General features: G+C 41.1%; 1 protein-coding gene across 1 annotated transcript; it reads left to right on the forward strand.

Moving 5' to 3' along the window:
* Positions 1–20,428: 20,428 nt before the first annotated feature.
* On the forward strand, positions 20,429–26,927 carry LOC112801017 (DExH-box ATP-dependent RNA helicase DExH15 chloroplastic). The gene is made up of 8 exons (XM_025843514.2): positions 20,429–21,104; positions 21,217–21,392; positions 21,544–21,657; positions 22,454–22,562; positions 22,651–22,737; positions 23,379–23,497; positions 23,669–23,843; positions 24,506–26,927. Exons 1-8 carry the CDS (start codon positions 20,607–20,609, stop codon positions 26,756–26,758), a joined length of 3,531 nt encoding a protein of 1,176 aa, XP_025699299.1. The 5' UTR covers positions 20,429–20,606; the 3' UTR covers positions 26,759–26,927.
* Positions 26,928–27,789: the final 862 nt, after the last annotated feature.

A 27,789-nucleotide genomic window follows, 5' to 3' on the forward strand; every position in this document is an offset into this window, starting at 1 on the left:
AATACTCTATACAAAAGAGGGATTTCAATACCACTTTTAAAATGCGTGCCGACTTCCAATACAAAAGACATCCTAGAAGAAGTACACAGTGGCATTTATGGCAATCACCTCGGAATGCAGGCACTCGCCAAAAGGTACTTCGGGCAGGATTTTATTGGCCAACCCTACAAAAAGAAGCTGTAGAATTTGTAAAGACATGCTCATCATGTCAGAAACATGCCAACTTCCACATCACCCCACCAGAGGAACTAATCAGCGTGACCTCACCTTGGCCGTTCGCAAAATGGAGACTCGACCTTCTCGGACCTTTTCCTCAAGGATCGGGACAAGTTAAATTCCTCATAGTGGGAGTAGACTACTTCACAAAGTGGATTGAGGCAGAAGTCCTAGCTAATGCCACGGCTCAAAGAAGTCAGATATTCCTATATAGAAACATCGTTTCAAGGTTTGGGGTTCCATACTCCATCACCACAGACAATGGTACTCAGTTCACAGACACAGGCTTCAGAAAACTAGCAGCCGACTTAAACATAAAACAACAATTTACCTCTGTTGAACATCCCCAAGCCAATGGACAAGCTGAAGCTGTCAATAAAGTCATACTGGCTGGGCTGAAGCGGAGGTTACAGGATGCAAAGGGAGCCTGGGCCGAGGAGCTCCCACAGGTCTTATGGGCATATTGAACAACACCACATTCCACCACAAAGGAATCACCCTTCCGATTAGCATATGGAATGGAGGCAATGATCCCAGTAGAGATTGAAGAAAGGTCGCCTAGAGTGATCCACTATAGCGAAGAAGCCAACTCCCAACTTCAAAGGAAAGAGCTCGGCCTACTTCCGGAAGTCCGAGAAATAGCTCGGATAAGGGAAGAGGCATTAAAATGACGAATGGCTTCCAGATACAATCAAAAGGTAATACAGCAATCCTTTGCTGAGGATGACCTCATTCTGATTCGAAATGACATTGGAACAACTCGACCTCGAGAAGAAAAGCTGACAACAAACTGGAAAGGACCCTACCGAGTCATAGAAGTGCTAAAAAAGGCTACTACAGGCTTTTCGAACTCGACGGAAGAGAACTTCCTAGGTCATGGCACGCCTGCAACCTAAGAAGGTACTATAGTTAGGGATGGTAGAGGACCTTGGGACAAGGCGCACTCTTTTTCCTGAAAAGGTTTTTTAATGAGGCGCCAAGACCAAGACCTATAAATCACCCGACTTAGGAAATTAACCCCCGCATGTATATATTTGCATTCTCTTTTAATAAGATCTGTTCAGATTTTCTACAAACGCTCAAGCCGCATTATTCCAAAACATTCATCACCCGATTATAAAGCTACAGATCGACAGAAAGTGAAAACCAAATTCACTGCGCGATCACGATAAAGACCAAAAATGAAAACCAAATTCATTAAAAGGTCGACCAAACAAGGGTTAAAACCCAAATTCTACGAAATTGGCAAAAATGAAAGCGGAATAATGCAAGAAGTTATAGAAAGTGATCCAAAGAAAAGACCTGACGAGGTCCTAATAAAATGGATTGCTATAAAATCACTTGAAGACTGGCCGGCATAAAGAAGTCGGACCAGCCACAACGACCCAAGTTATAAGTAAAGCCCTGGAAAGAGGTCTGGCCAACCCTATAAAAGAGGATTACTATAACTTAGAAGAGACCGACATGATGAAGTCGGACTCCTACGAAAAAGTTACAAAGGTAATCCCTGAAAGAGACCTGAACAATGTCCAAAAAAGAGGATTACCAAGTAACTCGACAGGGCCCGACATGATGAAGTCGGCCCAATATATAAAGTTACAGAAGGTAATCCTGAAAGAGACCTGAAATAAGGTCCAAGAAAGAGGATTACCAAGTAACTCGACTGGGCCCGACATGATGAAGTCGGCCCAAGATATAAAGTTATAGAAGGTAATCCCTGAAAGAGACCTGAAACAAGGTCCAAGAAAGAGGATTACCAAGTAACTCGACAGGGCCCGACATGATGAAGTCGGCCCAAGATGTAAAGTTACAGAAGGTAATCCCTGAAAGAGACCTGAAACAATGTCCAAGAAAGAGGATTACCAAGTAACTCGACAGGGCCCGACATAATGAAGTCGGCCCAAGATATAAAGTTACAAAAGGTAATCCCTGAAAGAGACCTGAACAAGGTCCAAGAAAGAGGATTACCCAGTAACTCGACAAGGCCTGACATGACGAAGTTGGTCCAAGATACAAAGTGACAAACGGTAATCCCTGAAAGAGACCTGAACAAGGTCCAAGAAAGAGGATTACTAAGTAACTCGACAGGGCCCGACATGATGAAGTCGGCCCAAGATATAAAGTTACAAAAGGTAATCCCTGAAAGAGACCTGAACAAGGTCCAAGAAAGAGGATTACCCAGTAACTCGACAAGGCCCGACATGATGAAGTCGGTCTAAGATACAAAGTGACAAAAGGTAATCCTTGAAAGAGACCTGAACAAGGTCCAAGAAAGAGGATCACCAAGTAACTCGACATGATCTGACATAATAAAGCTGCCCCTGGAAGAGACCTTAGTAAAGTCCAAAAAGGAGGGCTACATACAAATAACTCGGGCAAAAACCAAGTTGAAGAAATTGGCAAACTCAGTATTACAATTCCTAACGAAAACACTGTTGAAAGCAGCGTCAGGCAAAGGAATCAAGCCGATCATCCCAAATACTCTCAGAAGACTACGAAGACACCAAGACAAGCGCAAGCAGATATGATATAAAAACAGAAAGTCATAATAATAGCCAGCATCAGAGGCCGACAAATGCAGACCACAAAGCCGGAAGACTATTTTGTTTACCAAAATAAAGTTGCTAAAACCAGCAACCAAAAAGGTGTCAAAAGTCAAACAAAATAAGAGTTCAAACGCCCACAAACCGGGCTATCTACACAAAATAGTTACAGAGGTCAACCAAGCACCCGAAGGCTTCTCGGCAGCATCAGCATGTGGTGAAGGAGGGCGAGTCTGGAGAGGTACCGCGTCCACTGTCCCGTCATCCCGATTCAATATCTGCAATCAGGATCGGCTATAGAACAAGCAGGAGTTGAAGAAGCCGACACGACAGAAGCTTTGGAGATAGGCTCGGAGGGAGGCTTAACATCATCATCATCAGGGTCCTCGGGAACGATCTTGCCATCCTTCACAACATTATCCAAACTAAATAAAGCAATGTCAACTTCCGGGGCAATAACCCGATCCTGCTCCTTCAGGTTCTCATAAGCAGCAGTTACGCTGCCACAAGGTGACCCTGGAGCTCGGAATAATCAACCCGGGCCGACTCTAGCTCCTCCCGAAGACGCATCACTTCTCGGTAGGACGTGACATAGATTTCTTTGTGCATCAATGCCACATCCTCAGCCAACCGCACAGAGGCCGCCAGGGCAAGAGAGCTGGCCTTCTCCCCTTCCAACTCCTTCTTCAGTTTAGTCACCTCCGTTTCAAACTCCTCCTTTAGACCCTTCATCCGATCAAACTCTTGCTTAGCTTCCTCCATAAAGACTTTGGTAGCATGCAGAGGCAGATTTTGGGTAGTTCGATACAAAGCAGCTCCCATATGAGCCATCTTAACACTACTCCGAGTTATAAAATCTAAGTGATGAAGGAGAGATACATCATCCATTGAAAGGGCACCATAAGGTGCGATCTGTTGGTCCACAAAACCAATAGGGTCAAAATCCGGGGCGTCTAGATTGAAGGTTCAATAGTTCAAAGTCTTTTAGGAGGAGGGGCGGCCGAAGAAGAAACCACAGCATCAGTAGAAGATTGTGGGGGATCCACTAAACAAACCCGAGGTGTAGGGATCATTCTCCTCGGGCCAGGAGAGCTCGGCACGAACGGCTTCAAAGGAACTTGAGAAGTTCCTTCCCCATCTACACGGGCCGAGGTGTTTTGAGCTGCAGTAGCTTTTCTCGCCTTTTTGAAAGCCTTCATTGCATCATTATTCTTGGCCATCTCTGAAAAATGGAAAACAACAATTTATCATACTAGGAAGAAAGTAGGAGAAAAACAAGAAACAAAATATATCAAAACAATACCCAAAGTAGTTCGAATAAGGGACGGGTCTCCCAAAGATTTTTTAGTATCCAAATGAGGAGGTTCCCCCCAAATATCCTCCAAGACATTCACAAAGGCCTGCTCGACCTCGTCCAACATCTTCCAAGTATATCGGGATACCACTATGTTCCTCTGCCACTCTAAGGGAAAGCAGGGTTCGTTATTTTCGTCCAGAAAGAAAGGTCGGGCTCCTTCAACAGCCCGGACCTTAAAGAAGTAATTCTTAAAATCCCGAAAAGATTCATCATACATGGAAAAAACCTTATGCCTCTGAGCAGACCTAAAAGAAATCCAAGAAGCCTTCTTCTTGGTAGTCCCAGGCTTAGTCAACACAAAAAGATATAGAAAAAGAGTTTTAGAAGGTGTAACATCAAATTCTTGACAAACAAGCTGAAAAATCTTGATGAAACCACATGAATTCAGATGGAGCTGCGAAGGGACTACATTACAAGACCACAACAGGTCAGTTTCAAAAGAAGTAAAAGGAAAGGTGATGTTCATTTGGCTAAAAAAGAAGTCATAAGCATAGAAGAAGGGACGCTCTCCCTGGGTCAGGACTGGGAAGCAAACTCTATCACCAGAATCGGGTACTACTAACTTGTAATTGCTCTCATGATCCTCACTGCTACAGACACGATGATGCCTTCTAAGCGTCACACAAAATTCAGAATCGGCTAAAGAAATACACAGCAAGACAAGAGAGTCCAGCCAATCGGACATCCCTTCGGGAACCGTAGGAGATGCCTCGACAATATTTTTTCGGGAAGACATGGCCAACTAGTCCTACAAACAAGAAAAATATTGGATTACTAAAAAGGTAAAGACATCCCAGACGAAATCAAAACAACTCGGACAGCACAATCTAGCGCAGTACAGCAGATAAAAAGGAAAACCCCAGGACACAACCCAAGGTCCAGGGGAATCCTTTAGAGGCAATCAGGGAATAAAGATTCAGGAAAATCTACAAGACTAATGTCTCAACAGAAACCCTTTCCAAGAAAAACAAATGCGAAGAAGATCAAACGAGCCGTCAAAAGAAAAGTTCAGAAATCAGCAGTAGCATACAAAGCCCTAAAGAGCCAAACCAGGAAAATACACTCAGAAGCATACGTAAGGTCAAAAGGAAAAAGCATGCATCACAGTAACAAAACTAGGCGTGATAAAAATTCAAGCTTTCCAACATGCACTCAGTCAAAATCAAAGCTTCAAAATCAAACACAACACAGCAGAAATAAACGGTAAAGGGAAAGCAAAATCAACCTGAGAAAGGAGAAGAATACACAAGAAGGTTGAAAACGAGGAAGCTAGAAATCGCCATCAAAAGCACTTACGATCGCCAAACAAACGTCGCAAGAAGAAACACCAAGAAACGTAAAAAAGAAAACAGAAGGAGAGGAGAAAAAGGGAAGTCACAGCAAAAGCAAGAGAGGAGAAAAACATTTTTTGAGAGTAAATTTCAAAATAAAAGCCAAGAGAAACGGAGCATCAAAAACCAATTAATGGGGCATTAAAAACCCTCGCACATTCCCAAGGCCAGGACACTAATCCAAAAGCGCGCATTTTCAAAAGGAAGCGAAACATTCTGCATTCAAAAAGAGAACCCTACAAAGACAAAAGCGACAAAATGCTCGAGTTCGACTTCACCCGAGAAGGATCAAAAGTCTTAAAACTAAAGACTCAACCTCAAAAAGGAAGACCGAGCTCGAGCAGGGACACTGTTCATACCCTGGGTCGAGCTGTCCGACCCGAGATGTTCTACAAACAAAGCAACCGACCTCTTCAGGTCATGATGACCCGACCTCTTCTCAAAGAGCTCGGCCAAGTCATAGGAAAGCCCAAATAAAGGGCCCAAATAGAGGAACACGACCCCAATCCAAAGGCAGCCTAAGCCTATAGAGATAAGGGAGATTCCCATGAAAGATAAAGATAAGATAAGATAACCAACTTATCTTATCTGGAAAGGTCACTCTACACCATTATAAATACACTGGAGCACCCAGGTATAACTCATACTCGGATTCTACTCAATACCTGTTTAATACCCTTGCTAACTTAAACATCGGAGTCCCTTGCAAGTACCCCCACCCTCTGGGGATGAAGGAATCAGCACCGCCACCAAGTCCAACAAGTCAGACACAGCAACTCCGACCATTACAGAAGATCTCATCCGAGATCGACCTACAGTTTCAGGTAACCCTCGGAACAGTAACTGTTCCGAGGGTTACCTGAAACTGTAGGTCGATCTCGGACGAGATCTTCTGTGCTGGTCGGAGCCGACGTGTCCGACAGGTATGTAGCGGCCGGAGCTGGTGTGTCCGACTTGTTAGACCTGGTAATGGTGCTGGTCCTTCATCCCCGGAGGGTGGGGGGTACCTGCAAGAGACTCCGATACTTAAGTTAGCATGGGTATTAAACAGGTTTTTAGTAGAATCAGAGTATGAGTTATACCTGGGTGCTCCAGTGTATTTATAATGGTGTAGAGTGACCTTCTTAGATAAGATAAGTTAGTTATCTTATCTCATCTTATCTTATCTTTGAATGAGGTCATCTTATCTTCTGGGGAACTGCCCTTATCTTTCTAGGCTTTAACCGCTTTTAGATTGGGCTGTGCCCCTTTATTTGGGCCTTCTTGGGCCTCTGTAGCAATTTTGGCCGAGCTCTTTGTGAAGAGGTCGGGCATTGGCCGAGCTCTTTGAGAAGAGGTCGGATAGTCTGCCCTGAAGAGGTCGGTCGGCTTGTCGCTAAACATCCCGGGTCGGACAGCTTGACCCAGGGTATGAACAGTGCCCCTGCTTGAGTTCAATCTTTCCGTGAGATTGTGCTTTTCAGAGCTTCGATCTCTTTGGAAGTCGTGCTCAAGCATCTGTTTGGCTTGTTTCTTCATTGCTTTGCAATCTTTTGCATATTTTCTAGAGGTTTGGTACTTCACAGTCCGTCCTCTTTTGAGTGGTAGTGTGGGTTTTCTACCCTTGCCTTCTGGATCACGCCTTGCTTTTGTGTTGATAACCCTCTGCTTTGGCGAAGTTATCCTTGCGGCTTGATATCCGGGCTTTTAGTGACTTGTCCAATGACTTTTTAGAACCCTTTTTAGTCTCGGATAATGTACGTAGCCCTGTTTGAGATTATGCCTTCCTTGAGTGGGGTTGTATCCCTTTTGGCTAAGCACATTTGAGCCTTAAGTTGTTTCCCAACTTTTTGGCTTGTTCTTTTTTGAGATCGTACTTGCGCCTCTTTTTAGCTGACGTCGACCTGTACAACTTTGCCCCTGCTTGAGTTCGAATCTTTCCGTGAGATCGTGCTTTCAGAGTTTCGATCTCTTTGAGGAAGTCGTACTCAAGCATCCTGACTTTGGTCGATCTTGAGTAGTTTCTCCTTGTGCGAGTTTCGTGTTGCCCCTTTTTAGTTTGTTGAGAGGTCTTTTCAGCCTTCTTCCAACTTGTTTGTCTTCACTGCTCGGGCTTTTTAGTCATAATCCGACAACTTTTTATAGTTTGTTTGGATGACTTTTTAGCGCCGTCTTTGAGGCCGTGCTTTTCGCTTTTTAAGTAGTGTCTTTTTTCAAGACTTCGTACTTTTCAGCGAAGCACTTCTGGCTTTGGTCTTTTGACATTTCCTTGGCCGTTTGCGAGATGTCTTTGTCCCCTTTGTGGATCTTTGTAGAGTGTCGGTACTTTGTTGTCCGACCTCTTTTGATCACTTCTGATTTTGTCTACTTTCTGCTTGGTCGAGGTGGTCCTTGGGGCTAACTTATCCGACGACTTTTTAGTGTTCTCGTAGAACACTTTTTAGTCACTCTGAACAATTTTTGATAGCCTTGTCGTGGAGCCGTGGCTTTTTGGCCGGAGCTATGTCCGTTTAGCGCACGTTTTTTGTTAGTCCGACTTCTTCTTGTCGGTCCAGGCTGTAGCTTTCGTTGGTCCGACTTCTTCTTGTCAGTCCAAGCTGTAGCTTTCGTTGGTCCGACTTCTTCTTGTCGGTCCAAGCTGTAACTTTTGTTGGTCCGACTTCTTCTCATCGGTCCAATCTGTCGCTTTAATTGGCTCGGGCTGACTTCTTCATGTCGGGCCCTTCTAAGTTATTTTTGTAATCCTCTTTCTTGGACCTTTGTCAGGTCTCTTTCAGGGATTACTTTTATAACTTGTCCGTTGTAGGAGACCGACTTCTTTATGTCGATCTCTTCTAAGTTATTTCGTAATCTTCTTTCTTGGACCTTTGTCAGGTCTCTTTCAGGGATTACTTTTATAACTCTTTGGTAGTAGGAGTCCGACTTCGTTATGTCGGTCTCTTCTAAGTTATTTTTGTAATCCTCTTTCTTGGATCTTTGTCAGACCTCTTTCAGGGATGACATTTATAACTTTTCATTTTGGGCCGTCTCTGTCATGTCGGGCCCTTCTAAGTTAAAGTAATCCTCTTTAATAGGGTTGGCCAGACCTCTTTCCAGGGTTTACTTATAACTTGGGTTGACTTGGTCTGACTTCTTAACGTCGGCCAGTCTTTAAGTTACTATTTAGCAATCTATAAGACCTCGTCAGGTTCTTTTTTGGATCACTTTCGATAACTTCTTACAATATTCTGTGTTCATCTTTGCCGATTTGTAGAAGGTGGTTGCTATCTTTAGATCGTCTTTTAGGTGAATCGCGTTTTCACCTTTATCGAACGATTGTCTTTATCGCGATCGTGCAGTGAAATTATTTTTCACTTTCTGCCGATCTGTTGCTTTATAATCGGGCGATGAACTCTGCTTTCACTTTTTTTCCGACCTTGTCGAAATCGGGCGATGAATTCTGGTTTCATCTTTGCCGACTTTTATCGTGATCGGGCGGTGAATTTGGTTTTCACCCTGCCGACCTTGTCGTGATCCGGCAGTGAAATTTGCGTTTCAGATTAATGCGTCTTGGTATAGCAGTGAATTTTGTTTTCACTTTGTCGACCGATGAATTCGGTTTTCATCGTGGTCGGGCGGCAAAGTTGGTTTTCACCTTGCCGACTTGTCGCTTTTGTAATCAGACGATGAATTTGGTTTTCATCTTTACCGACTTTGTCATGATCGGGCGGTGAATTTGGTGTTCACCTTGCCGACCTGCCATAGTCGGGCGTCTTGGTAGGAAACTTTTTAGGGAATCTGCAATCTTTTAAACAATAAAATGAAGATAAGAGTGTGTACATGTTAGTACTTACCTTTCTAGGTCGGGAAATCTTTTTGGATCTCGGCCTGGCGCCCTTTTTAGATTGCAGGCATGCCATGATCTTGGTAGCTCTTGCCCCTCGAGGTTGGACACTTTGTAGCAACCTTTCCCAATTCTTCTGAACAACTTGGTATGGTCCTTTGGCTGCTAGCTTCTCTTCTCCCGGTCGACTTGTTCCGATGTCATTTCGGTAGGATGAGATCGTTGTTGCTAGATTACCTTCCGATTATATCTTGAAGCCATTTGACACTTTAACGCCTCTTCCTTGATCCGAGCTCTTTCTCGGGTTTCTGGAAGTAGGTCGAGTTCTTCCTTTTGAAGTTGGGAGTTGGCCTCTTCACTGTAGTGGATCACTTTGGGTGATCCCTCTTTGACCTCCACTGGGATTATTGCCTCCATTCCGTAAGCTAATCAGAAGGGTGATTCCTTTGTAGTGGAGTGTGGGGTTGTCCGATATGCCCATAGGACTTGTGGGAGCTCTTCAGGTGGGGCTATAGGGAAGTTGGCATGCTTTGATGTAAAGCTTTGACTTTGTATTTGCTCTGAAGAACTTTGGTTCTTTCTGTAAAAAGTTTGCATCCTTGATCGTTTGTTGTCATTTTCTTTTTTTTTTCATTCGCCTTTGAGAAGAATGTGTGCTTTGCTTAGGGTTTGGTTGCTGTTCCTATTTCTTTTCATCGTTGCTTGACTCCGTTTATACAAAAGATCTAGCTTTTGTTTTGGCCTTTTGTTTGAGAGGTGTTCGGACTGTTCGGGTATAGATTGTCGACTTCTTTTCTCTGTGTTTCTGCCCTGTTGTTGCCTCCAAAAGGTGCCCCTGGACTTTCGTGTGAGTCTTGGGGTTTCCCTTTTACTACCATGTCTGTCACTTGATATTTTGCTGTTATTGTCCGAGTTATTTCCTGATTTGCTTGAGGTGTTTGGTAGTAATCCCATAGTCGACCTATGTCTTTGAGATGTCTACTAAGATCCCGGACAACATGTCTGATTAGCTGGATTTCATAGTTTTAATGCGTGTTACTGTGGCTGACCCTGAGTACATTCCTTATACCGCCTTTGAGATCGACTTGTTGTGGTCTTGTAATGTAGCCTGGATGAAGCTTTTGTTATTGCCCCTTGGTTGGCTAGTTTTGAAAATGCATCAGCTCGGGCATTCTGCTCCCGAGGTATGTGTCGGACTTCATATTCCCCGAATTGTCCGAGCTGTTGGTGCTGCCTGGTTATGAAAGTACATCAGCTCGGGCATTCTATGTATCGGACTTCATTTTCCCCGATTTGTCCGAGCTGTTTTCTGTTTTTGTCCAGGGTCCCCTGAATTGTCCGAGATGTTCTCTGGTTTTGTCCAGGGTCCCCCGAATTATCCGAGCTGTCCTCTGTAGGATTCTTCCAGCTAAGTTTGTTTTCTGTAGGATGCCTTTTATGGGCTGGTTGGTCCGAACTCTGATAGTGTGAGCTTGAAAGTATGGGTGGAGTTGTTGAGAGGTGAGTACGAGGGAGTAGGCGAACTTTTTCTATCTTTTGATAGTTTAGTTCGGCCCCTTGTAGAGCTTTGCTGATGAAGTAGATGGGTTGTTGCCCACTTTCGTCTTCTCTGACTAGTGCTGAGGCTATTGCCCGACTTCCCACTGCGAGGTATAATATGAGTTCTTCACTTTCCCAGGGTCTGGTGAGGATGGGTGGTTGTCCTAAGAATTTTTGAAATCTCAAAAGGCTTGTTCGCATTCCGTTGTCCTTTCCAAACCTCTCTTCCTTCCTTAAGATACCTCTTTGAGGTGTCTTTTGCAAGATGATTTAGAGATCCTTCCTCCTGCGAATCCTCCATTTATCATATGAACATGTCTCTCAGGGGTGTGAGACGGATGTTCAGCTCGTCCGACTTCTTCGGTGTGAGGTGGACGTTTAACTCGTCCGACCTCTTCCTTCAAGTTGTCCGACCTCTTTTGTGTGAGGTGGACGTTCAACTTGTCCGGCCTCTTTGATGTGAGGTGGACCTTTGTCCGACCTCTTCGGTCTGAGGTGGGCCTTCAACTCGTCCGACCTCTTTGGTGTGAGGTGGACCTTCAACATGTCCGACCTCTTTGTTGTGAGGTGGATCTTCAACTCGTCCGACCTCTTTGGTGTGAGGTGGACCTTCAACTCGTCCAACCTCTTTGGTGTGAGGTGGACCATCAACTCGTCCGACCTCTTTTGTGTTTGATTGGGCGAGGTAGTGAGATCTTCTCAGTGTTGTATATCTCTTGGTAGACATTCACAGGAGATAGGTTTCTCAGTGGGTTGGTCTTCTTTCTTCCTGGACTCTTTATCCTTGTCTCGTAGTGGGTTAGGAGAATCCGGTTTTTGAGCTGTCCCCCAATCGGGAGTTCTCCTCCATATTCATATATTTTTCCGCCCTTTCTTGAACCTCGTTTAGAGATGTTGAGTACTTTTTCGATATAGATTGGCTAAAAGGTCCCTCTCACAAGCCATTGATGAGGCCCATGATAGCTGCTTCTGTTGGCAGACTTTGTATGTCCGGGCACGCTTTGTTGAATCTTTTCATATAGCTGTGAAGGCTTTTCCCGATCTCCTTGCTTGATTCCTAATAGACTGGGGACGTGCTTGGCTTTGTCCTTCTGGATGGAAAATAACGGATTGCATATGAGGCCTCCGTGAGATACCTCCTGCTTCTAAAATTGCTAAGATGATGGTTGGGATCTGTAGTGCCATCGTATAAAGTCATATCCAGAAGTTTGAAGTCCTTAGGGATTTTGGTCTTCATGATCTTCTTAGTGAATGGATCTTGATCTTTGCGAGAGTTGTCCTCAGGGGTGGACCGAGTAGCTTTGGCTTTGAGTTCGGCTTCGAGTTTTAGATGTTTATCTTCTAATTCCTGACGTCGCCTTACCTCTCTTTGTAGATCCTTTCCAACTTCTCGTTGATGCTGGGTTTCTTTCTCAAGTTGCTTTAAACGATCTTGAAGCGCTTCTATCACTCCCGGATTTGACGAGTTCTTGTCCCCGTTAGATTTCGGGGTTTCTTTCAGTGTTGTGTCTGCGTTTTTGTGCGGTGCTCTATCCTCTAGATCTGAGTCGTGGTTGTAGTATAGTTGTCATGGTCGTCCGCCATGGTGATGGGATGACTTCCAGGTTCCCCGGCAACGGCGCCAATGTTCTGAAGGTTACCTGAAACTGTAGGTCGATCTCGGACGAGATCTTCTGTGCTGGTCGGAGCCGACGTGTCCGGCAGGTGTGTAGCGGCCGGAGCTGGTGTGTCCGACTTGTTAGACCTGGTGATGGTGCTGATCCTTCGTCCCCGGAGGGTGGGGGGTACCTGCAAGAGACTCCGATGCTTAAGTTAGCATGGGTATTAAACAGGTTTTTAGTAGAATCAGAGTATGAGTTATACCTGGGTGCTCCAGTGTATTTATAATGGTGTAGAGTGACCTTCTTAGATAAGATAAGTTAGTTATCTTATCTTATCTTATCTTATCTTTGAATGAGGTCATCTTATCTTCTGGGGAACTGCCCTTATCTTTCTAGGCTTTAACCGCCTTTAGATTGGGTTGTGTCCCTTTATTTGGGCCTTCTTGGGCCTCTGTAGCAATTTTGGCCGAGCTCTTTGTGAAGAGGTCGGGCATTGGCCGAGCTCTTTGAGAAGAGGTCGGATAGTCTGCTCTGAAGAGGTCGGTCAGCTTGTCGCTAAACATCCCGGGTCGGACAGCTTGACCCAGGGTATGAACAGTAACACTTTAGAAAAGTACCATCCAATCCTATGAAAGGCCGGCAGCCAACCGAAAAACCCTTTTTACAACCTTCCAAACATAGGTATATCCTTTTGAATTTATGTCCAGTCCCTTCAATATAATCGGTGCTGATCCTTACAGTAGAGCCAGGTAGGGGTGTTCGCGGTGCGGTTTGGTTCGATTTTTGAAGGAAAAGCCATCCGGTCTGATTGTTTAATTAAGCTGCGGTTTGGTTTGGTTCGGTTTTTTTTCAAGGTCATCCGAACCAAACCAAACCAATTAAAATCGATTTGGTTTGGTTCGGTTTGTTCGGTTTTTTCAATCAAATAAAAAAAATTCTACCATACTATTATGCAATGTCATAAGATTGAAATCAACAAACCAAAATACACAATAGCTAACAAAGTCTTGATCTAATGAAATATAACGACAATAGAATTCAAATATGACAATTAAAGAAGTTTAATAGCTCAACAGTCAACACAACTGAAAATAAAAATAAATTGTCATTAAACTGATAGCAAAGTTATGGTGTCTTCTCCAACAAAATAGCTAAAACTTCATAATGCAAACCAACCTGAAATAAAAAAATAGTTACATAATAAGAACAACAACAATAATAATAATTATAATAATAATAATAATAATAATAATATAAGGAGAACAATTCATACCATAAAACTTAACAAGATGTACTTTAATCAGACTCAACACCAGAATCTTCTTCATTGGGATCACGAGTGGGTGCAACTTCTACAAAATATATAAAACAAGAAACAATCATAACAAATAATATATATTAATAAAAACTAGATTAAAATAAAGAAAATTATAAGTAGAAACTTAACCATACCTAATTCTAACTTCTCCAATTCCTCGATGAGTTCCTCAAGGACAAGTTTTGGAGAGTTTCGAAGCCAATTTTGGGTACAAATTAACGCTTCAACTGTCATCGGAGTTAGAAAACTCCTATAATTATTCAACACCCTTCCTCCAGTACTAAATGCCGATTCTAAAGCAACTGCGGAAACTGGCATGGCTAAGACGTCTCTTGCAATCCCCCCAAGAATTGAAAATTTAGTGAAATTCACTTTCCACCAATTTAGAATGTCAAATTGCACACCACTCTTCTCTAATGCCTCCGTAAGATATAACTCCACCTCATTCTTGTTAACACTCTCATTGAATTGCATTTCCTTCTCAAATTTCATAGCGAAAGAAGTTTCATGTGCCTCAAGCTCTTGTGTGCTAATTTCAGGAGGATCTTGCCGAGTAGACCTTTGATAGTTACCACCAAACAGCCTGTAGCTATCAAACACCTTGAAAAGCATCTCCTTCACCTTTGAAGTTAAAAATTCAGCATCTTCTTTTTCATACAACTTTTCAAAACTCCACTTAATTAATTGAAGCTTATACCTAGGATCAAGAACAACTGCAATGAAAATCATCATGTTTGTGTTCTTAATATTTCTCCAATACTTATCATACTTGGACTTCATTTTCTCAGCCATGCTTGAAAGTACCGTATCTAAGCTTCCCATCCAATGCTTAAGTGTAGACAATATTTTACAAAAGTCATTAAAGTGTTGAGAAGATGTCACAAACGTTGAACCAGAAACTTTGTTAGTAACCTCATAAAATATTTTTAAAAACTTGAAAAAATGCCTTGCATTCTCCCAATCCTCAGACCTAGGAATCTCACCAACCATCATAGCAAACTCAGAATCTCTCTCCCCCAAACGTTTAAATGCCTTTTGAAATTTCAAAGCACTTTCAAGCATTAAAAAGGTAGAGTTCCACCTGGTAGGAACATTTAAATGGACAGTGCCTTTTTTCCAGAATTCTAGCTTCCTTAATCATAGTTTTAAACCTCTCAGTACGACCAGGTGATGCACGCACATGCCGAACCGCATTTCTAATCTTTAAAATTGACTCATGCATTTCTCTCAACCCATCATTCACAACAAGGTTTAAAATATGAGCACAACATCTAACATGTAAAAACTCTCCTCTTAATAGATGTGAGTTCCAATCCTCCTTTCTATTTTTCAAGTAAGAAAGTGCAACATCATTTGAACTAGCATTATCAACAGTGATAGAAAAAACCCGGGATATCCCCCAGCTCAACAAACATCTCTCAATCTTCCTACCAATTGTTTCTCCCTTGTGATTCTTGATAGCACAAAAATTCAAGATTCTTTTTTGCAACTTCCAATTAGCATCAATGTAATGAGCAGTAAGGCAAAGATATTTTAAGTTTTGCACAGATGACCAACAATCAGTTGTCAAACAAACATTTTGATTTGGTTGAGAGAAAATAGACTTCAACTTAATTTTTTCATTCAAATAAAGCTTCCAACAATCCCTAGCAACTGTGAGCCTTCCAGGAATTGGAAACTTGGGTTACAAACAACTCGTATAATAACGAAAACCCTCCCCCTCAACATGCGAAAAAGATAATTCATCCACAATAATCATTCTAGTAAGCGCTTGTCTACAACGATCAACATCAAATGACACGGCAGAAAGTGAACTACCTATCCCTTTCCTATCATCTTTTACCACATCTTGAAAACAAAGAATCTTTTGGGTAGGATCTAATGCCTCCTTCGGAAATTTTTTGCATTGCGACAACAAGTGATTTTTCATGTTACTAGTGCCATTTTTATGTGTATCACATGCATAACTAGCCCCACACCAATTACATTTAGCTCTAGGATACTGTGGATTACTAGTTTCATCTTTAGTAAAGTGATCCCATGTCCAAGACCTAGGTCTAGAAGGTTTTTTCTTACCTTCGTCGGTCTCAGTTTCAGCAGAGTCATCAACGGGAGCTTCTTCAACAGCCCGCCTTTTCCCTCGACCTCTACTAGCAAGCTTCCTTGTGTTTCGATGAGGAGCTGGCACAGGAGGCAAAGCAATCGGAGATCTGATGCTTGTTGATTCATTCAGAATAAGAACTGGAGGCAATCTAGTGTCGCCCATATTCTCACTTGAACTGATGTCAACCTACATAAACAAGCAATAACCATTAACCAGCAATAAACAAAACAGAACAAAACTTGATAATCTGAACAAGCAATGAACAAAACCAATAATAAACAAGCAATAACTAGCAATAAACAAGCAATAAACAAGCAATAATAAAAAAATTAATATTTAAAAAATAATTCATTCTCTGACTGTTGAAGTTGTTCAGAGTGTAGCAGCATATGATGTTGCAAATATGAATTCAATGCAATGCAATACATTGTATTTTGACCAACGATTTCACTCAAAGTAGGGCCCCATAGAGAATGGATCATGATGATACATGAAACAGACAAGAGTAAAGAGTTATGTAACAAGAACTCAATAGTACCTTCCAATTCATCTTATATGGGATAGTGAGGCATGTGTGTTTGCTTTGGGTGAGAGATGGACCACACTTTTCTTTGTCCTTTTGGTGCTTTGGAATTAACATGAACTACAACAATCTGAAACTAGTTGCACTATACACGTTTTAAGTTTTTATGAGGGAAAGAAATAGCTATAGTTTTATGCACAAACTCTGCTAAATGCCCTCTCATCATTTTTTTACAATCAACAAAATAATAGTGACATCTTTCTAGATATCCAATTCAATCAAAGGTAAAAATCAAGAATATAATTTAGGTGTTAGGAAACAAACGTGTTAAAATTCTATCATAATATTACTAATTAATTTGATTGAAATATGTTTTACACCACATCAGTAGAACTTGATCAAGTATCTCATAACTTATTTACTAACAATAAATTCTTACTGAAATTTAGATTTAGAACGAATTAATTCTTGACATGAGGTTATTTTTTTCTTAGCTTTTAATATGCTGCTTGTTGCCTTAGTTTTGAGAATTCCTGTTGCTTCAATTTTCTTAATTAATTCTTATCATGTATTCATATCTGAACAAGCAATGAACAAAACCATCAATAAACAAGCAATCACCAGCAATAAACAAGCAATGAATCAGCAATAAACAAGCAATGAATCAGCAATAAACAAAACAAAACAAAACTTGATAATCTGAACAAGCAATGAACAAAACCAGCAATAAACAAGCAATAACCAGCAAGACCAAAATTACCAACAATAGACTGAATACATGGTAAACACTAAACAGCAATACCAATAATAACCCTAACCTGAATAAACTGAACAATAACCTCAAGCAGCAATACCAACAAGGCAACAATGCATCAGTAAAGTTTACCTGAATAGATGGCTCGGGCTCCATATGCACTTGAATCGGTGGCTGGGTGGGAGACTTTCTGGGTGAAGGAGGCGAGGTCAGAGACTTGGAGGTGGTGAGGTGACCCTACAGAACCCAGAAACGATGCTGGGTGGAGGCGGTGAGGTCGGAGGTGGTGAGGTGACCCTACAGAACCCAAAAATGCTGCTGGGTGGAGGCTTTCTGGGTGGAGGCGGCGAGGTCGGAGGTCGTGAGTAGGGGTCCTATGTTGATCGTCGCCCGTGGCTGTGCTACCCTGTGGCTTTTGGGTCAGTGGATGACTGGGTCTTCGTCTTCATCTTCGCGGTGGGTGGGTGCTCAGGCTTGCTTCGACTTCGAGTTTCAAGGAGTGAAGGAGGTGAGATTTAAAGGAAGAGGAAGGCTTCGAGTATCAAGGAGGTGGGTGGCTCAAGCTGGCTCCGTGGAGGGTCTGGCCGTCTGGGTGAGTGGGCGAGATATGGTGGCTCCGATCTGGGATTTGGGCGGGGTTAGGTTTCCATGGGGGGAGGGACTCGCGCAGCACGGTAGCAGTAAGGTAAGGTAAGGTAAGTAGGTAGGGTATCGCATTTGGGGGGTGGGGTAGTTTTAATTTTTAGGATTTTGGGAAGAACCGGTTCAGTTCGGTTTGGTTAGGGTTTTGGTGGCAAGAACCGAAAACCGAACCGAACTGCAGAAAAATAGCAAAACATCACTTTTTTCGGTTTTCGGTTTTTTCGGTTCGGTCCATCGGTTTAGTTCGGTTCGGATCGGTTTTGAACACCCCTAGAGCCAGGGTTAGTCTTGATAACTTCATTGGCATAGTCCCTAAGAAGTGCATACTAAGCTATTTCTGACCCTTTAATTATTTCTTTTGCCTTCACCATAGTCCTATATATCTTCCTCTCATTGACTATTACATCATACTCCTTGAAAAAGTCTTGAGCCTGCCTTTGACTCATGTCTGGATGATCACGGATCTTATCCTCAAGCTCCTCAACAACCCACTTTGCATCTGCAGACTTATTCTTATTAACTCTACTGCATGTATGTTCATTGACAAATGTCTTCACTTGAAAGCTTAATGGATACGACCTTTTCGCACAGTATATCTGCCATGGACAATCCTCATCATAACATATGGCCTTACATCTGGTTGAATCCACTCTTGGAAAGAATATGCTTCGGCTTATGTTGATGTTGAACTTCCTGACTGCTTTCTTGAAATGTTCTAGATTTTCAAACTTAATGCCTAGCTCCAATCGTACTTCTCTAACTGGTGCATCTGCATTCGCTTGGGAAAATGGTGCCTGCTGACTCTCTTCATCATCACTTGCAATAGAATCCAGCTCTTCCGATTCATAACAATGCATGCCTGCACCTGCCTCCGACATATCTTCACCCTCCACAGGTATAAAAAATGAAGGATGCTTATTGGGATCCTGGTTAGGTATAAAGATTTGGCCTGATGGAGGAGGCTTCACTGTTGACTGTCTCTTCCTCTTCTTTTGACTCCCACCACCAACTTCTGGATTTACTTTTGATTCGGGTTGTCAACTGCTGGGTTGACCCCTTTCACAGGGTGTCTCCTCCTCATTTTGGATGCTATGCTCCTGACAATTCGGTTCATTGCAAGGCTGTGGGATGTATTGTGTAAAAACCTCAACAGATTCTGCATTGCCTTTATCAAGCGTAGGAGCAACTGACTCTGCAAAAACTAGATTTTGGTGTCCAGTTTCTTCACTTGCCCGAGGTACATCTGATGGTTGAGGGTGTGGAGGAGTCTTCTCTAAAGGTTATGACGATATAGAGGGGGGTTGACATGTAGGTAACTTGGGTTGGGTGGGTGTATTTGGGGGCTGAATGGTACTTTGTGGCTCTTAGAAGGTTACTTTTGATAATTGTGTGAGTACATTTGGGGGATCACTGGTTATTTCTGGTTCTTGTGTGTTTTCTATGGTAGGTTGGAGATCTTTGTCCAGCACATCATCTTGAGTTTGGGCATCCGGTCCAAGCATGTTAGGGTCCTTATCGTGCAAATTACCTCCTTCTATTTCACTCAACTTCAACAGTCTCTTTCCCTTCTTCTTTGGAGTTGGGGTTCTCCTAGCACAATGTTTGGGTTTGTGCTTAACTGGGGTCCTAGTAACAGTTAAAACCTCAACATCTAGTTCAAGATCATTGTTTTCTTCTGTGAACTAAAGAAGGTTAACTGGATGCTCAATGAACACCGCAACTCTCCTCCCATTAGCAATGGCTGCTTCGTACATGGTCACCACATCCATGTCAAGTCTAAGCAACTTCAACCCACCATCCAACTCCTCCCCAGGTTCCCGCCAGTAAAACTCGCTCACATCAGTGTACCCTATATCCTTTACTAAGTCATTTATGAAGAACTTATTTAAGGTATCTACATTCACTCATTCAATCTTCGTTTTCTCACCCCAACGTATGCCAATTTGCCATCATCATCCTTTTCAAACTTTTCTCTGTGACTAATAACCAATGTAATGTGGATGGTACCCATCTGTTAATAGACATACACAGAAAGTCAGAAAACAAAACTAATTCACAACCACATCATAGCCAGTACAAACAAACCCTAATCAAAACCCATATCCATAACCATGCATCTAAAATCTAGAAATTGATAACAAAGAGATCAAAAGTTACTACTTACCTATGGATGACACCACGCACTTCCAACAGGTGAGACGTTCCACACTAACAAGCACCCTCTCTTCAATACAGATATTATCGTCGGCAGCTAACCCACACACGAATGGGACTGGACGTTTTCTTTGAGTGAAGAAGAAGAACAATTTGATTCTTCTAGGGCTCTCACCTCTGTTTTGTGAAACGCACGAACATGTTTACATTTGCTAACTCTTGATTTCTAATTTCCCATTTTTTTAAAAAAATTAACTACCAATTATATTTTAAAACAAAATAAATTGCATTATCCACATAAGAAGCTCCCCAAGTCACGTAACGCCGTGATGTGCCACGTAGGAAGTGTAACTAACGGAGTCAATGCCAAAATAACGATTAGTTAGTTTCGTCTCACGGATGTCATTATTAATAAGTACATTAGGTAATTTCTTTTTTTCGTGGGTAGATTTGTCAATATTCTTAACTTTCATAGACAAAAATGATAGTTTTATTTCTCACGCCATAACACTAAAAATTTTAACCACACGTTCATTTCATGGTGTAACACCTTATTTTTTTCCATAATGAAAAAAAAAGCCCAAAAATGTTGACAAAAAAAACACCGGCCAAAATCTTAAGATATTTTTCTCATTTTTGAATAATAAAAAAGTTGGATATATTGTCATCGGCAACAGAAAATAGCAGCCAAACCAAATCCAAACGCGAAAAACTCTCCCGCCATGGTGGTCGTGGCAACCGTCCCCGCCACCAGCACTCCATTCATTCTCTCACTCCTTCCAACTCGCCACACTCCTTTCCCATTTACACGAGCCGCCACTACTCTCCCCTTCTCTCTTCTACTTCGCCACCGTTCCGTCCACTCTTCCCTCCGTTTCCAAATCTCCTTTAAGTCCCCATCCTCTACTCTTCACGAGGCTGACGAAGACGAAGAAGGCGAACAAGATTTTGAAGAAAATGAAGAAGATGATGAATTCGAATACGACGACGACGAAGATGTTGCTGCTGATGAATACGACGACGTTTCGAGCGAGGCGTACGATGGCGCCGTTTCCGACGAAGGCGAGGAAGCGTTCGAGGCTGCTAGACTTGGCAACGATGGAACGTTCAAGTGGCAGAGAGTTGAGAAGCTCTGCAAAGAGGTCAGGGAGTTCGGCTCCGATATCATCGACGTCGACGAGCTTGCCTCCGTTTACGATTTCCGAATCGATAAGTTTCAGGTTCAGTTTTCTCTTCTTTCTCATTTCGAAATTCGTTCGGAGAATTTTTGTTACTCGAAGTGAAGTTTTTGCTGGCTGTTTTTTTTTATCCGTCTCTGGCTTTTTCCTTCAGCGGCTGGCAATACAAGCTTTTCTAAGAGGCTCATCGGTTGTGGTGTCGGCTCCAACGAGCAGCGGGAAGACTCTGATAGCGGAATCTGCGGCGGTTGCCACTGTTGCCAGGGGACGCCGGATATTCTACACGACGCCGCTCAAGGCATTGTCCAATCAGAAGTTCCGAGAATTTCGGTATGCAGTAATTTTGAGAAATGGAAGTTCAATGCTTCTAAATTTGACTTTCCTATTTTGCAGCGTGTGAGAGAGTTGCTGTTGCCTTATCTTTTTGTCATTTTCGTTACAAAGCTGAATCGTTGCTGATGCTTTTGTTGTGGATATCCAGGGAGACTTTTGGAGACAACAATGTTGGCCTTCTTACAGGAGATTCCGCTGTCAACAGGGATGCTCAAGTCTTGATTATGACCACAGAGATTTTGCGCAACATGCTATATCAGAGGTACATAATTGCAAAAGTTTAATTTATATGGAATGTTAGTGTAAGACTCTTCTACATTGGCATCCAATCAAGTGCTACTTCTCATACTATAGCAAGAACCTCTTTTTGGGTTTGCTTAGGCCTTTTTTTCCTTCTTTTATTTGCCTTATGCTATTTTCTTCACTTCTGGAGTTCACCAAAGACTAAACTCAAGACCTTTCGGACATAGAGTTCTGATACCATGTCATGAAACCACTCATCCCAAAATTTAAGGTGATAGGAGAAGGCAATATTAATGGTTATATCTCTAATAACTTTCACGTTGTGCAGTGAAGCTGTGAGTTGGGGCTTTATGTTGAATAGGCCTTGTCTTACTGTTAATTACCCCTTTGGATACGTTTATTAGAGAAGATAATTTATTCTCCTTTTTTTCCCTGGAAATCCAAAATGGTTCATTTCAGTGGGTTAGAAGTCGAGCCTAACTGAAAAATGGAGTTGCTTGTTATGTGAAAGCATAGTCACATAACTTGTTCAGAGAATAATTTTGGTATATGTTGTCTTAAGCTTTGGTATATGTTGTCTTAAGCTAGGAGGACTTCAGCTACCAGTTACTGGCTTTATGTATTTGATCTTAAAATTTGATTATGACTAGATTATTTTTCTCACCTAAAGTCCAATTGTTTGCATAAATATTATTGAACCCTACCATTTCGTCCGAATTATAACATTTATAAAGCTTCTCTTCTCCATTGTGATTTTGGTATTTGAGCTCATCTATTGTGGACATCAATCATAGATAACTTGTTTTTTCATGCAGTGTTGGTAATATTTCTTCAGGAGGTGGACTTCTCCATGTTGATGTGATCGTTTTGGATGAAGTTCATTACCTTAGTGACATATCTCGTGGTACAGTTTGGGAAGAAATTGTAAGCAAATTTTGTTTTTTTCTTTGTCTAATACTTAGCATAGTCAGCTTCTCTTAATTATAAATACTTATGCAATCAAATACTGCAGGTTATTTATTGCCCTAAAGAAGTTCAACTAATTTGTTTGTCAGCAACTGTTGCAAATCCTGATGAGTTGGCTGGCTGGATTGGCCAGGTACTTGCACTGGCTGGGTTTCTATATCTGTAAAATGATTCAGTCCGACTTAGTAGATTCTTGCCCCCCTTCTCTCGCTCACCCACTTACACATACACATACAAAGGAGTTCAGTTTTAGAGTGATAAGAAAGAAAGAAAGGAAGAAAGAAGCAAATAGACAGTGAAATTTCAAATGGGTTTGAAAAGCTTCATTAAATACCAAGCATTTTAACATCCTATAAACAATTACGTAACCATGGGAGGTCTTCCCCCCTGTTCTTGGACATGAAAGGTTTTTTTTGTAACTAGCATGAAATATCGAAAAACATGTGACAGTGCATTTCAAATTTACCTAAATTCAGTTTCTAGGGAATTTTGCAGGTTGATCATCTTGATGTACTTATGGAAGTTCGGGATTTGAAGAGTGTTTGGGTGTTAGATCTTGCCTATACTGATGTTCAATGATTTCAATCTTTTGTTCTAAGTATGGGTCCTGATGGTTATAGGATTCCTGGATTTAGCTTTTATCTACCCAAAATTTTCTGTACTGTTTTCTATGACGTGAATGGAATTAAGTATGTGGGTCAGTGTATCCTTGCATTTTATTTAGTGGTTTCTGCAAGAGCGATCTTACAATGAGGATAACTGTTTGGCTTTCAGATTCATGGTTCAACAGAGTTGGTAACATCATCAAAACGCCCAGTTCCACTAACTTGGCATTTCTCTTTGAAAAATTCCTTATTGCCACTTCTTGATGAGAAAGGAACACGCATGAACAGGTCTGGTCAGGGACCCTTACTGCATTTATTTAGTTTTGTTAATCGTTTCTGACATTGCTATAGATTATTCATTATTCAACATGTTAAACAACTTGGTGCCAAAGATTATAACATTTTTATTAGTGAATCGGATAAAAGTGGAAACTTAGTTTCTTCCTTTATTTAAAGCAGGAAGCTGTCTCTCAATTATTTACAACTTCAAGGTGCAGGGGTCAAATCTTACAATGATGATTGGCCTAGAAGAAAGAATTCCCGGAGACGAGGAATGAGGTACGATAGTGATGGTAGCACACTGGAAAATCGTTCTCTTTCAAAGAATAATATAAATGCAATTCGTCGTTCACAGGTAAGCCTTCTGAAAAAAATTTCAGATGATGCTTCATACTTTTTGGTTATCACTTTAGCCGTATTTTCCCTACCTTCAAAAATCATGATGCTGAAACTGCTATGGATAGATCTTGATGTCCAATAAGTGTTCATGAATAATAAATAGGGAGTTTGAGTTCTAAGACACACTTAGGGTATAAGTGCAAAAACTTTATTAAGACCAACAAAAAAGACTGAATGAACTTGTTTATAATAGTAAGTAGGGTAAAGTATGTTTTTTGTCCTTGAAGTTTGGTAAAAATGTTAAAAATACCCCTAAATTTTGTGTTGTTTCAATTTTGTCCCAAAAATTTTCAATTTGCATCAAATATACCCTAGACGGCTAAATTTTCAAAAAATTTAAGACCAATCTAACAATAATGCATGAAAATTATGCTTGATTTGCTTGTGTTGAGAGTTGTTCTTATGAAATTATTGTTGAATTGGTCTTAAATTTTTTGAAAAATTAGCCGTGAGGGTTATATTTGATGCAAATCGAAAACTTTTGGGACAAAATTAAAACAAAATAAAACTTAGGGATATTTTTAAAACTTTTGTCAAATTTCAGGGACAAAAAGTATACTTTATCCTAGTAAGTATATTCTTCAAAATGGAGTATTAATCATTTCACTTGTTTTCCAGGTTCCTCAAATAATTGATACTCTATGGCAACTTCAGTCTAGGGATATGCTGCCAGCTATATGGTTTATATTTAGCAGAAAGGGCTGTGATGCAGCTGTGCAATATGTTGAAAATTGCAATCTTTTAGATGAGTGTGAAACAAGTGAGGTTGAACTTGCCTTGAAGAGGTTCCGCATTCAATATCCTGATGCTGTCAGAGAAACCGCTGTGAAAGGACTTCTGCAAGGAGTTGCTGCACATCATGCGGGTTGTCTTCCCTTGTGGAAAGCTTTCATTGAAGAATTGTTTCAAAGAGGGCTTGTCAAGGTTGTTTTTGCTACAGAAACACTGGCTGCAGGAATCAACATGCCAGCTAGAACTGCTGTTATTTCATCCCTCAGCAAAAGAGGTGATAGTGGACGTGTCCAGTTAAGCACAAATGAACTGCTTCAGATGGCTGGGCGTGCTGGGCGAAGGGGCATTGATGAAAGTGGTCATGTGGTGCTCATACAGACACCTAATGAGGGTGCTGAAGAGTGCTGCAAGGTGCTGTTTGCTGGACTTGAGCCCCTAGTCTCACAATTTACTGCTTCGTTTGGAATGGTTTTAAATCTTCTTGCAGGTGTGAAAGCCATTCATAGGTCAAATGAGTCGGATGATGGGAGACCTTCATCAGGGAGAACTTTGGAAGAAGCTAGGAAGTTAGTTGAGCAGAGTTTTGGAAATTACGTTAGTAGCAATGTTATGCTGGCTGCTAAAGAGGAAATTAATAAAATTGAGAAAGAAATTGAGATTCTGATGTCAGAAATAACTGATGAAGCCATAGATAAAAGAAGCAGGAAAGCTTTATCACAGCGACAATATAAGGAGATTGCAGAATTGCAGGAGCAGTTAAGGGCAGAAAAACGTGTTCGGGCTGAACTGCGTAAACAGATGGAAGCAACAAGAATATCTGCTCTAAAACCTTTGTTGGAAGACCCTGAAAATGGACATCTACCATTTTTGTGCTTGCAGTACACAGATTCTGAAGGAACTCAACATTCACTGCCTGCTGTGTTTCTGGGGAAGGTTGACTCACTTAATGCTTCAAAACTTAAGAACTTGGTATCTTCTGCTGATTCTTTTGCACTAAATTTAGATGATGCGGAACCAAGCATTACTGATTCAGTATTGGATGATGGCCTTGAACCATCATACCATGTGGCTCTTGGTTCTGATAACTCTTGGTATCTATTTACAGAAAAGTGGATTAAAACAGTATATGGGACTGGCTTTCCTAACGTTCCATTGGCTCAAGGGGATGCTCTACCACGAGAAATTATGAGCACTCTCCTTGATAAGGAGGACATGAAGTGGGATAATCTTGCGCAATCTGCCTATGGTGGTTTATGGTTCATGGAAGGCTCTTTAGATACATGGTCTTGGAGTCTGAATGTTCCTGTTTTGAGTAGCTTCTCTGAAAATGATGAGCTACTGCTAAAATCTCAAGCCTACAGAGATGCTGTAGACCGTTACAAGGATCAAAGAAATAAAGTTTCACGCTTGAAGAAAAAGATTTCTCGTACAGAAGGCTACAAAGAATACAGTAAAGTCATAGACGCAGTCAAGTTTACGGAGGAGAAAATCAAGCGCTTGCAGAATAGATCAAAACGTTTAACTAATCGAATAGAACAAATTGAACCCTCCGGATGGAAGGAGTTTATGCAGGTTAGCAATGTCATACATGAAACCAGAGCATTGGACAAAAACACGCAGGTCATATTTCCACTTGGGGAAACTGCAGCAGCAATCCGAGGAGAAAACGAGCTTTGGCTTGCAATGGTTCTTCGCAGCAAAATTCTTCTAGAGCTAAAACCTCCACAACTTGCTGCAGTTTGTGCAAGCTTGGTCTCTGAGGGTATCAAACTCCGACCATGGAAGAATAACAGTTACATTTACGAGCCAACCACAACAGTTATGAATGTCATAAAGTTATTGGATGAACAAAGAAGTGCCCTGTTGACCATTCAGGAGAAACATGGGGTGATGATACCTTGCTGTTTGGATAGCCAGTTTTGCGGTATGGTTGAAGCATGGGCTTCTGGGTTGACTTGGAGAGAGATAATGATGGATTGTGCAATGGACGAAGGCGATCTTGCTCGCCTCCTACGTAGGACTATTGATCTGCTAGCTCAGATTCCAAAATTGGCAGACATTGATCCTTTGTTGCAGCGCAATGCAAAGGCTGCATATGATGCCATGGACCGGCCGCCAATTAGTGAGCTTGCCGGGTAGTCTGTCTGTCTCTTGCTTCTTTTCTGGTGTATCATTCATTTGTAAATATTGTATGATTATTGATTAATTCCAAAGATTATTCTTATGATATCAATATAGATTCATAAGTGTACAAGTTAGTTTTGATCAATGGGAAGTCAACTAGGATTCGAGACGAACTTTATTTAAAGCGCAGGAAGTTCGAAAGGTTAGCAGTCAATTTGATTGGTAGGGGACTAAATCTCTAAAATAGTCCTTTAAAATTCACGGTTTTTATCATTTTAGTCTTTTAAATTTAAAATTTACTATACTTATATTCGAGATCAAGCTCTAGGCACTATTTATTTTTAAACTCTCTCTAGCAGTGAATAATGATACTTTGAAATTCAAATTAAAACATTTTTTGTTAATACAATTTTTTTTTAAATACGACATCTTTTGATTATATTAAATACAAAAATATCAAATATTTTAACTTTAAATTTTTTGTAGAATAATCTCTAATAATTTTATTGAATATTATTGAGTGGCTATATATATATATTAGAAATACATACATAAGAATCTAATGAATAAATTTATTATTACTTCTGTCCAAAAAATACAAAAAAATTATGGTACAGTATTATTGTGCAATTCATAATAATAATAATAATAATAATAATAATAATAATAATAATAATAATAATAATAATAATAATTTTTTGGGATTAAAATGTCCGTTTTTTAAATTTTTAAAGACTGATTTGGGTAATTACTCTGCTGGAAAATGAATTAAGGATTGATTTATTTGTCGGAGTAAAACCTTGGAGATTGATCTGTGTTTTAATTTTTCTTAGCGACTAAAATGTCCGCTTTTAAAATCTTTGGAGACTAATTTGGGTAATTACTCTATAAATTATTATTCACTCCTCACGTACCTATGTTCCCATATTCAGAGAATTCCATGCATACATGATATCAAGATCCAATGCATACATGATATTCAGAGAATTCCAATGCATAACTGCCTCACTTTTTTCATCATCATCCTCATCCTCCTCCTCGTCACC

Source organism: Arachis hypogaea, chromosome 5 (genome assembly GCF_003086295.3).
Source record: "Arachis hypogaea cultivar Tifrunner chromosome 5, arahy.Tifrunner.gnm2.J5K5, whole genome shotgun sequence".
Taxonomy (NCBI): domain Eukaryota; kingdom Viridiplantae; phylum Streptophyta; class Magnoliopsida; order Fabales; family Fabaceae; genus Arachis; species Arachis hypogaea.